The sequence below is a fragment of the Arvicola amphibius genome, chromosome 9 (assembly GCF_903992535.2).
Source record: "Arvicola amphibius chromosome 9, mArvAmp1.2, whole genome shotgun sequence".
NCBI lineage: Eukaryota > Metazoa > Chordata > Mammalia > Rodentia > Cricetidae > Arvicola > Arvicola amphibius.
The window spans coordinates 56,374,895-56,386,741 of NC_052055.2; the positions used below are offsets into that span (position 1 = coordinate 56,374,895).

Below are 11,847 nucleotides of genomic sequence, written 5' to 3' on the forward strand. Positions count from 1 at the left end.
TCATGCTAATTCATATAGGTTTTAATGTCAAATCTAAAAAAATGTTTTTTTTAGAGTTTTTGGAGTTTGAAACTACACTTAAGGGATTATGACTGTGCATAGCAATGCCCAATTTAAAAATCAATAGAAAACAACAAACATGGGTAAGAATATGTGAACACATAGAGAACAAAAAATACAAACTTTGAGTTATAAAGATTTTTATGTGTCAAATCATGTAACGTGTACCATGAATATATGCAGAGATAAATTGAAAGAGGCCAAAGAGAGTGAAGTTAAATAAAATTTGGTTTTAGTCAAGGGGTTTAAGTCTAATTTTCTATACAACTATTTATTATGAAGCAATTATTTTCAACCCAATGGAAAGCTTCTTTCTAATGGAAAACTGGCATACGAAATTACAAGCAAACACAGCATGATTCAAATGGAAATATTAATGATCTGATTTTATTAACTACTCAAATGTTTTTTTCTGTAGGATTAATAATGAACTATCTATCACACCACATTTCTTTCTTCACAAAAAAAGCCCTTTTTAATCAAAGGAGTTACTTTCAGAGTCTTTTTACAACTGAAATTATTCACACATACTATGTAAAGGCCCATCCCAAGGGGAAAGCTAGTGCCCAATGTATAGTACCCCCCCCCACCTAAATAACACACACTTAAATATAATAAAGTCTAAAAGAACATCATACTAACGTCTTTTTAGGGGAGGAGATCTCATCTTGCTGACAAAGAATCCTGAGGAAGCCAAATAATAATAATTATTATTATGTGCAAATTTATAATAAGCTTATCTTTACAAAAAAAACAAAAACAAAACAAAACAACCCTCTCCTGTAGGCAGGCTCTGCGGTGTTCCTACTGTTCCCATACTTGTGGTCAAAGGGGATCTGCGTGACAGAGTGAAGAGACCTGGGAAGACCTGTAGTGTGGCAGAGTCAGTGCCCAGAGACTGACGGGCAGTCTCAGTTATCAGGTCAGAGGCAGACAAGGCCGCCGGCCAGGGATAGCAGGCACTTAGAGGATGCTAGCTTCTACTCTGGATCCCAAAGTCCTTGAATACACAAGCACATGGCTGTGGCAGGCGCTTGGCAGACATGTAGCTAACATGTACTGCCCTGACGGAGGAAGAAACCTTGACAGAAATCAATTTTCAGGTTTAATTGTTTCAAGAATAGAAATAAGTTAGCCATGTGGCTTAAATCAATACGAAACAAATACCCTTTGTATCACATATACATAGTAAAAAACAAAACAAAACAAAACAAAAAACAAAGCTATTTTACTTTCTATAATGAAAGAGACAAAGAGGAGAAAATTCAAAAAACTTTCCCACTTAAAAATTAGTATTTGGTTGACATTAAATTCAAACTATTATAGCAACCAAAACCATACACACAGACAACTGACTGAGATGCTGCTGCAATGGGAGAGCGCCATGCTGCTTGGAGAACGCTTTCACTTCTCATCTTTCAGTGTCGGGAAGGAGACCCAGGGCTCTGAGCACAACAGGTAAGTGCTCTACCACCAAGTCACATCCCAATTATACCTGATCACGCCTTCACCTTTAGAGATGGTAAACACAGATATTTATATGAAGAAACGTGAAGGGTGCGCAGTGAGCTGAATACAAGCAATGGCCATACCTGAATAGTAATCTGGATTATAAGCTGCACTTCTTGTAGAACATGAGGAAGGTCGGTCCAAAGTCCCCTGCCTAGACGGCAGGATCTAAAACACAAGATTGCTTTCTCAAATCATAATTTTGACAATAAAAGAGAATAAAAGTCTATACTAAGGAAAACATCATTAAACAGGACTATGATATACTTTGCAACTCAATATATTACATATATATTTATTATATTATAAATAAGCTGTATATTAACAACAAGAAGAAGACAATTTGGTGAAATTACTCAGATTTCAGGGGAAGATGGGACGTAACTATCTGCTCTACAGCTTAAAGGATGTTCACTGGATGGTATATCTGCATTTACTGTATTCTATCAGAAACTAAATTATAACAAGTCACAGAAGCTGAGAATATCAACTTGGTTTTGATTCTTTTGGACACTTTACAGACCACCTCTTCTCAAGTACAAGATGTAAGCATATATGCAACACTCAAATGACTATGGGGGACCAGTGCCTAATCTACTACACATAAGCAGATTCCCACAACAACAAATTATCTCATTCAAATTTCCACAGGCTTTCCTACTGAGCAAGACTATTTTCTTTGTTTTAATTTTAAAAATTACAGTTATTTATTGCACATCTCATGGCATAAGTGACGAGGTCAGAGGACAACTTGAAGGAATCAAACGAGGGTAATCAGGCTTGGCAGAAACTTTCTCTATCTGCTGAGCCATCCCTGGCCCAAGACTGCTGTTTCAGCAGTGCTCCTGTTATTTTAGTACACATATAAGTCTGCTAGGGATGATTTTACAATACAGTTTCTGTTCCCGTGGGAGATGCTCAGATTCTGTACTTTCACCAGGTCCCTGGCAATGCAGATGCTGCATTCTGGGCCAGACCTTGAAACACTGTGAATTATATCACAGCCAAAGCTCCTCAGAATAACTGTGTATCACCCCTCCCCTAAGCTAATGCTTAGTAATTTTAAGACTTAGTTTAAAAGAAGAAAGATCTACGTGTCAACAGTTTAATATCCCGAGGAACAATGAAGAGCCTTCTAAAAAATATTGTTCTTAATTCATATGTCATCTGTTTTGTCTTAACTTTTTTTTTATCTTAAACCAAGCAGAAATCCAAACACTAAAATTATTTATTCTAAAAAGCTCACATGCTTGGATTTTTCAGTGTGGCATTCAAACTGCATCAGATGACTACTTATAATGAACAAAACTATTAGTTTAGTAAAGGAAAAAATGATTCCTAACCTGCTGGTCAGAAAGTGAAAGCTGGTCCTTGGGAAAGTGTGACTGTGGCAGGAGATGGGTCTTGAAGGTGGAGTTGCGGTTCACTAAAGTCACTTCTCCAGCGTCCATCTTCACCCCATCGGCAGTGTCGTCTAGGGAAGAGTCCAGATGAGATCAAGTAACACAATCCTTCAAACACAGTTTCCTATGAGTCAATCTTTTCACCTAATAAAAATGATTCTCAAAGAATTATATAGTCAAATAAAACCTTTTTTAACATGTGAAGACACTGGCCAGTTTAGAATTGACTGAAAACATATAACAAGTAGCTCAAAATCTACACAAGACTAAAAACAGCCTGATTAATAGTTCTTAAAATAATGAAATTTCCCCCAAAGAAAACTTTTAATGTTTTAAGTATAATAGATTTAACATTGGGCTGGAGAGATGGTTCAGAGGTTAAGAGCACTGACTGCTCTTCCTGAGGTCCTGAGTTCAATTTCCAGCAACCACATGGTGGCTCTCAACCATCTGTAATGAGATCCGGTGTCCTCTCTGGTATGGAGGTATACAGGCAATAGAAACATTGTATACACAATAAATAAATCTTAAAAAATAAAATTTACTATTTAAAAAAATAGGATACTGGGTAAAGAGCCATGCTCTACAAGTTGTAGGTACTTGCAAAACAAAGGCAGACCAACAGACCCTGAGTTTGGGATCAGCAAGGATGGGACGTCAAGCCCTATCACTTAGAAAGGGAAGAAGTGAGTGTATATCACCATTCAAAACCTCTGTTCATAGCAGTTCATTTGTTGTCTTAACTCAAAAAGGTGCTTTAAAATTGAAGCCAGGAGCTGGGAAGATGGCTCAGTAGGCAGAAATGTTTGCTGTACAAGTGTGAGAACCTCAGACTGAATCTCCAGCACCCATGTAAAAAACCAAACAAGGCGGTGTTTACCTGTGACCCCAGCAATGTGTGGTAGAAACAGGCAGGTTCTAGGAGCTTACTGACCAGCAGCTAACCTAGCAAAAACAGTAAGCTTCCAGTTCAGTGAAAGTCCCTGTCTTAAAGGAATAAGGCAGACAGGATACTCAAAATCCTCTTCAGGCATGTACATGCATTCCCATGGGCAAGCATACCTATACATAGATGTGCATGTACCCTCCCACAACATACCAGCCATTAAAAACTTCTTAATCCACTTGATTTTTTCTGTAAAAAAGTAGAATTTATTTGTATGACTCTTAGTAAGTATCATCTCAACGGCTACAGTACTATGGCAGAATCTTACTTTAGAGACATTTTTACCATAAAAGGGCTGACACGGGAACAAATGAGAGCTATGAGAACTCAGTGACTTACACTGATAACAGCAATGTGAAAATAGAAACAAATAAGGAGGAGGGGTAAACGATGAGAAAGAAGAGTGCAGGGTGGGGGTGGGGGTGGTAACAGTAACGAAAATGTAGAAGTAGGGCTGGAGAGATGGCTCAGTGGTTAAGAGCATTGCCTGCTCTTCCAAAAGGTCCTGAGTTCAATTCCCGGCAACCACATGGTGGCTCACAACCATCTGTAATGAGGTTTGGTGCCCTCTTCTGGCCTGGAGGCAGACATGCAGACAGAATATTGTATACCTAATAAATAAATATTTTTTTAAAAAGAAAATATAGGAAGTAAAGAAAGGTTTAAGGTGAATTTAAAAGAAACATGGATGTAGCCATTCCAACTTATTCCTAATCTGACTGCTATTCCTGTCTGAACACTGAGCATCTTTAGAGACATGGGGAAAACAGGGTACATGTTCTGAGTACAAAGTTTCAATATCACTAGCAACAGGAAACACAATATTTACCTTCCTCAAATTATTTATCCACATGAGGCAGTGTAACACAGTACTAACAGGGATTGAACTCTGCTAGATGGAGTATATGATCCCAAGCAGGTTTCTTAACCTGTATCTCACTTTCCTTATTGATACAATACATTGTTGGTACAATCCTGTCTATTTTGTATACACTATTAGATATCCTTCTAAGATGAGTGAAACAATAGAAATGAATTAACGTATATTAAATACTTAGAGTAGATACATAGTAAGCATAACAAATACTACTAGTGTGCATTTATTTTTTTCAAAACAATGAATAAGAAAATAATCTTAAATGACTCTGTAAGCAATGTATTAACCAAAGGAAAATATTGCTGAGTGTGTATATCTATTTATCCATCCACCCACCCACCCACCCACCCATCCATCCATCCATCCATCCATCCATGCATCCATCTATCAGCATTTAGTTAGGACTAAGATCTTGTAATATTATTGCTATGCACAAAGACACAAACGTAGCAAATACTGGGAAACTCGCTCTTTCTCCGCAGCCTAACTAGTCAGTAACTAAGAGGACGGAAGGACTGCTTTAGTTAGTCTTACCCATTTCAGGTCTTTTCACATCACTGACTTTAGCAAAGATACAAAAACCTGTAAAAGAAGACAAAAATATAAATAAACCATAAAGCATCTATTTCAAATATTATATAACAGCTTACACAGAAGCGGCATTGATGTCATTAATGGAGAAAAATGGCAAAGGCTATTGATTTGTTGAGAAAAAAGTGAAAAATAAATTCCAAACATTGCCGAGGTAATTCCAAACATGGCTGCAAACTACGCTGCATTAAACAGCAATTATAGGTAACCCAGAGAGTCACAGATCTTCAAAGCAGAAGTTTTGAAGAAATGGAGTGAGCCAACCCCCCCCCCCCGAGACTGAATCTCATGTATAAAAATACAGCCAGCTACTGCAATGAAATTACAACTAGCAATTCTTCCTAATCCACTGCTCTTTCTATTACTTCATACTAAGACATTTTTTCTAAGCAAGTGAGTCTTTGTAATTCTAAGATTTCTCTTAAGATTTCTATAAATCTTATTAGCAGACAAACAAAATGATGAAAATTTACTAAGTACAATCAAGGAATCCTTTCAGCTGTACAAAGCACTCTTTCTCTCCCTCTCCCTCCAACATTACCCACCAAACTGCTAAAAAAAAAAAAAAAGAAAGAAAGAAAAAACCCAACAACCAGGGTTGAAACTGGTTCAGTGGTAAACCCTTGCATAGCATGGACAAGGCCCTTTTTCAATCCTTAGTGCCAAACTAACCAACCAAACCAAATCAAACTTGCTTAAACCAAAGTTCCTTTATCTCTATAGAAGCTCCCCTCAAGGAGATATATGTTGCAAAGCATCCAGTAAATGTCTTGTTGGGAACAGGCAAAAAAAGCTCCTTGTCCTAAGTGTTGCCATTTTGACTTCAGACACCATTTTACCTGTAAGGTGAAATACAATTCAGGTTCCCAAGCCCTAGGGGAGCTGGGAACCTTCCAATAGCTGACCTACCTCCTCCCTAAACCATAGACATAGTCATTATGCATCTTTAGTTCTCTAGAAACATGACTATTCCCAAGAAAAAATAAAACAAATGAATTTGATTGGTTGGACTGAAAGGCTTACATTGTATATCGGTTGATAATGATGTAACATTCAAAGAAGCCCCTAATCTTTGAATTCTGATTGGTGAAAAACTGTAACTTGGCAACAAATCTTTATGATTTTTATACTTAAATACTTGCTTCAACTGGCATTTGGGGTTGTAGTTCAGCTCCTGGGTCTGTTCTGTGCCCTGATCTATCAGCCTCCTACCCTTCCCCACTTCTTTTGTGCTCCCCTGCCTTCTAGTAATTTCTTGTGTCTGCTTGAGTTGATTCAGAGCCTTGGATCACAACAGTCTAAAACTACAAATGGGACTGAATTGTAAACACACACACACACACACACACACACACACACTTACTTCCTATACATAATTATCTAAGAAAGTTTAAATTAGAACAACAGTAATAAAAACAGAACAATCTGGGAAGCTGAGGCAGGTAGATCTATGTGAGTTGAGGCCAATCTGGTCTACAAAGTGAGTTCTAGGCCAGCTAGAGTTACATAGTAAAACACACACTGTGTGAATGTGTTCCTATGAATATCGTTTGTCTTGAAACATAGAATTTTCCATTTATTTTCTAAATACAGTTGACTATAACTGAAACTGCAGAAAGAGAAGTTACAGATAATGAATTTTCCCAGAAAAGAGTTGGGGTAGTTAAGAGTCTAACAGCTTGGAGCTACTTATTTAACATAACCACACATGCACACCCACTTTTAGGACCGTGGTTAAGAAGACTGAGCACTAGCTGGGCAGTAGAGGCGCACGCCTTTAATCCCAGCACCTGGAAGGCAGAGGCCTGTGGAGCTCTGTGAGTTCAAGGCCAGCCTGGTCTACAGAGCTAGTTCAAAGAAACCCTGTCTTGAAAAACCAAATAAATAAAATGCAAAAAAAAAAGACCGAGCACTAGATTATCCAGTTCACAGTCATCCTGAATCCTCACAGTAGTCAAGAGACTGTGTGAAGTCAACAGGCTTTCTTGATGGTCACAACAAAGAGCATACAAGGAAGGCTGCTTCAGTGAGCAGAGCGCCTAGGCCTGCTAGGATCCCCCAGACGGCTTAAACCTTAGATTTAGGTTTCAACTATCTCTAAATGCTTAATGCAGCATAAAGCTTCTAATCAGAATATCTCCAGGCTATTATCCCTTTTTTTTTTTAAACAGGGTAGAATTCTTTCTTTTTTAAGGATTATTTTATTTTATTTGTATGAGTATTTTGCCTGAATGTGTGTCTGTGTACCATGTGTGTGCCTAGTGCCTGTGGAGATCAGAAGGGGGCGTCAGAGCCCTGGAACTGGAGTTACTGATGGTTGTCAACCTGTGTGGAACCTGGGTCCTCTGAAAGCCAGAGCTCTTAACTGCTGACATATTCCTCTTGCCCTAGGGTAGAATTTTTTAGGGTCCAGATTAATGTGGGAAAGAAGAAGAGGCGGGAAGAGGGAGAGGGAGGGATGATGAAGAGGAGGAAGAAGAAGATGATGACAACTAATTTAATTCCAGAACTTCGAAGGTAGAAAGATTTCAAGTTTGAGGCCACTCTGGATTATAATACAACAAAATGCTCTCTCAAAAAGAAAGGAAAAAAAATCTGGTATTCAGTAGAACAATCCCAGTTAATTTCTTTTTCATAATGGTAAGGGAAGGGGAAAACAAGCTAGAAATTCACTAATTCAGAAAAGTTAAATGATTTGCATGAAATCACAGAGATGGGGCAAAAGGAAGGCCCCAAGAATCCCTCAGCAAGTACACATCTCAAGCATAGCACAGCTTCACATCCCTCAAACATTCATTCAGATTTGCCTGGACAATTGAAACAGAACTTCCAGCTAGCTTTGGGTAATCCACCCTGACTTACACATTCAGATGATTAAAGCCCCACATCCGCACCTTAGCACAGACGTGCCTTGTTTCTGTGTGTACTTTTAGTACCTTCATTAGTAATGTGTTGCAAGAAGAGACTTAAAAAACAGATAACAAGCCTTAGATGTCTTCAAATTCTAACAAGGATGACAATTTTTTTTTCTTCCTTCCTTTCTTTTTGTTTTTTTTTTTTTGAGACAGGGTTTCTCTGTGTAGCCTTGGCTGTCCTGGTACTTGCTCTGTAGATCCGCCTGCCTCTGCCTCCTGAGAGCTAATATCAAAGGCGTGTGCCACATAGGAAAAGGCAGGCCGATGTCTGTGAGGCCAGCGTGGTCTACAGAGTGAATTCCAGGATAACTAAGACTACACAGAGAAACCCTATCTCAGAAAAACAACAACAAAAGAAAATCATTCTAATAATTCATTGCTTGTGCATCAGTCATGTAATTAAGAATATTAAGAAGCAGCTAGTTATTAATGCGAATTAAGTCAGTAGTGAGACACCAGTGACAGGAAAACCTGTGGGAAAAGAAAAGGTCTTGACTGCAACAGAATAGAAATTGACAAATCATTTGTAAGGCTGTATTGTTTGGAAGAGATGACTACAAAATTTAGTGATGAAGTTACCGGCAAACATACAGCACTGTAAGGTAGCTGTATCCAGAGCCAGGCTGTGAAAACATACAGCACTGTAAGGTAGCTGTATCCAGAGCCAGGCTGTGAAAACGGTGTGAGTAACCCTACTCTGGAGTTCTGGGATACAGTTTACACCACATCATCCTCTGCTCCGGTCCCCACAATAGTATTTCTATGTGCAATCTCTCCCCCAATTAAACTGGTGCCGTAAGCACCTTAATATTCTACAGTTGTAAGTGATTTTTACCTTCTTCCACACATACACTAACTACACTGTCAGTTGCTGGAATACAAACACAAATAAGATGGTCTTTGCCGCTTGGAAGCTCAGTGGTCAGGCGGGGTGGCGCACACCTTTAATCCCAGCACTCAGGAGGCAGAGGCAGATGTGTTCACAGGCACAGCAAAGCTGGTGCAACTGGCAGGAGAAATATAAGTCAGTGAAAGAAAAAATTACATCACTTTAGCCACAAGTGGCAGAACCTGTTTGTATTCTCATCCACTCCCTCTCTAGACTCAGCTTCAGCGGAGCGACAGGATCGCCACTTCTGCAGTTGGGGTAATGAACTGAAATCAGGTAAAATGAATGAAACTGTCTAGAAGGGACGGGGAGAGGGAGCAGGCAGTCTAATTGGAAGGTTAAAGTCAATCATGAAGGTGTCACCGTCACCTCAAAGGCGGTGCAATCCACACATCAGCCAAAATCCTGAATACAAATGCTCTTTATGAAGAACACGTACGCATGTATCTACTTCATCCAGAATTTCCGATTACAACGAAAACCTTAAGTCAGACAGTTGGCAGACTACAACAGACCGCATAATTTTTACAAGAATCACCACCACTCCAGCACAGTGTGCCACATGAACTAAATAATTTTAACAAGTGTGAGTTTAAAGTGATAAAGGAGCGAGTTATTGCCAACAAGATAACAGAAAAACTGTAGAGGTACTGATAAAACAGAAATCACCAAGCTCAAGACCAGGGAAACCTAGCACACAGCCAGAAAGATCACATTAGGGTATACGAAGAAAAGGTTCAAGACAATTACCAAGAGGCGATGAGCCAGGTAAGAAAGCTGTGGCAGTTAAGGGGGGTTTCATAACCTGTGCAGAAGGGTCCAGACGTTTCTCTTTGGTGGTGGCACTAGCGATATCACATCTCGGGGAAATACCACAGCGTAAAAGAGTTGGAGAACTGTTTACGTGGGACACAGAAGTAGTCGAGGAGTATCACTCAGGTCTCAAGGAAGAAGAGAGGAGAAGCAGGTGGGATTGAAAGCTGAACTTCCTTGGTGAAAACAGCTCTCCCTTGGAGAGGACCCTGCTCTGGCGGGAAACTCCAGGAATCCCAAGCGGTCTTTTCTCAGTGGAAAAGTAGAGCTGGGCGCTGAGAAGGGCCTGCTGTGACCGCGGGGAGATAGCCTCTTCCGCGGGTCAGGCGATAGAGGCCTCAAAGGGCGGCCTCGGGAAGCCCGGCTACCAGCCCCGGGCCAGACAGCCGCCACCGGACAGCAGGGGGGAGTGGAGGTGGTCCCAGGGGGCGGGGCGGAAGAAAAAGCACTGTCCACACCGCGGTCCCCGCTTCCGCTCAGCCCCGTGGAGGCCGGCGAGCCCGGTCCGACAGAGCCTCCCGGCCCAGTCTCCCTCCATCCTCACCCCTCCCCCAGTTTCCCGCCGCCACTCACCGAACCGGAACCGGCTGCTAGGCAAAGGAGTTTCCGGCCGGGCGCGGAACGCAAAGCCCGGGAACCTCCGTGAACCGGAACCGTCTTTACAGCACCGGAAGACGGCTGGGCAGCTGCCGAGGAGGAAAGGGGGTGGGGCAAGAGGTCAAAGAGCAGAGTTACAGGCTCGTGGGACGCCTGCGCGAGGTGGCGAGGCTGAGCAGTCAAACGAGCGTTTGAGTCTAAGCTTAGTCTCCCCGTCGCCCTCAGACCGGGCTTTTCCTCTTTCTCACACTTGGAATAGTGTTAGTGCGCCCGCCGTCCTTTGCTTTTCTCTGTCCCTCGGCTCCCTTACCCGCTGTCTTCTGGTTCCGTTCGTTGATTTTTTTTTTTTTTTTTTTTTGGTTTACGCTCAGGTTTCCGTGGCAGTTTTTCACTGTGGCCTTACATTGTTGTGCCTTTCTTGTTAAATGAGAATTTGATATCTTAAGTCGATTTCAAACTGTATCTTCTGGAAATTAATGTGCTTCTTGTCATGCTTGAGGGATCACAGGAAGTGGGGCGAGGGGGACGGGAGACGGGAACCAGAGACTGGGAAGAGAAACTTTGAGAACACCTTAGCTTAAGGCTGACAACGTGCAGAACCTTCCATAACTGGAGGAATTTAAAACAGTGATTTCTAGTGAGGCTCACCAGAGGTCTTAGACATGTAATTTAGGCCACACTTTTTAAGCGAAAATAATGGAAAAGAAATTTTTGTTCATTCAAATTATTTTCCAAGCTCCCTTAGTTTAGTAGGCCTCTGGCTCAGACCCTACCTAGAAAAGCCTTATGGAGGTGCTTCAGAATAGGTATTCTAGACCCAGTTGATTGCCTGTCTGAATTGAGTCCTTTTTTTTTTTCCTGGTTTTTTGAAACAGGGTTTCTCTGTAGCTTTGGAGCCTATCCTGGAACTAGCACTTGTAGACCAGGCTGGCCTTGAACTCACAGAGTTCCGCCCCCCCTCTGCCTCCCGAGTGCTGGGATTAAAGGCATGAGCTGAATTGAGTCTTAAAGTAGGGAACACCTCTGGAAGCTCCAGCCTTTTCCATACTCTGAGCAACTGGGAAAGGGAAGGAGATGAACTTGTCCAGGGACCCTGACTTGGTGTATATATAAAAGTAGATTATTTATATCACCTTATATACTTATATTTTTATGTGGCCAAGTCCTAAAGCTTGGCAGTATTAAATACACCTAGACCATGTCAATCTTCGACATTTTAATGATTCTACAGATCTATTTATCTGGAT

The 11,847-nt window shown here is 40.9% G+C and overlaps 1 protein-coding gene across 9 annotated transcripts in view; it reads right to left on the minus strand.

Moving 5' to 3' along the window:
• Window positions 1–10,817, minus strand: part of Senp1 (SUMO specific peptidase 1) — a 62,901-nt gene extending 52,084 nt beyond the window's left edge. Inside the window, exons 1-6 of one of the 9 annotated variants that reach the window (XM_038342947.1) lie at window positions 10,577–10,817; window positions 5,330–5,377; window positions 4,072–4,107; window positions 2,913–3,043; window positions 1,653–1,737; window positions 703–744 (exon numbers count right to left, since the gene is read on the minus strand). In XM_038342947.1, the coding sequence (XP_038198875.1) occupies window positions 703–744; window positions 1,653–1,737; window positions 2,913–3,043; window positions 4,072–4,107; window positions 5,330–5,333 (298 nt within the window). In that variant the 5' untranslated portion in view covers window positions 5,334–5,377; window positions 10,577–10,817. Of the gene's footprint in view, window positions 1–702; window positions 745–1,652; window positions 1,738–2,912; window positions 4,039–4,071; window positions 4,108–5,329; window positions 5,378–9,940; window positions 10,542–10,576 lie in introns of those variants that run through there. The other 8 variants (XM_038342948.1, XM_038342943.1, XM_038342949.1 and 5 more) reach the window with 8 other exon arrangements.
• Window positions 10,818–11,847: the final 1,030 nt, after the last annotated feature.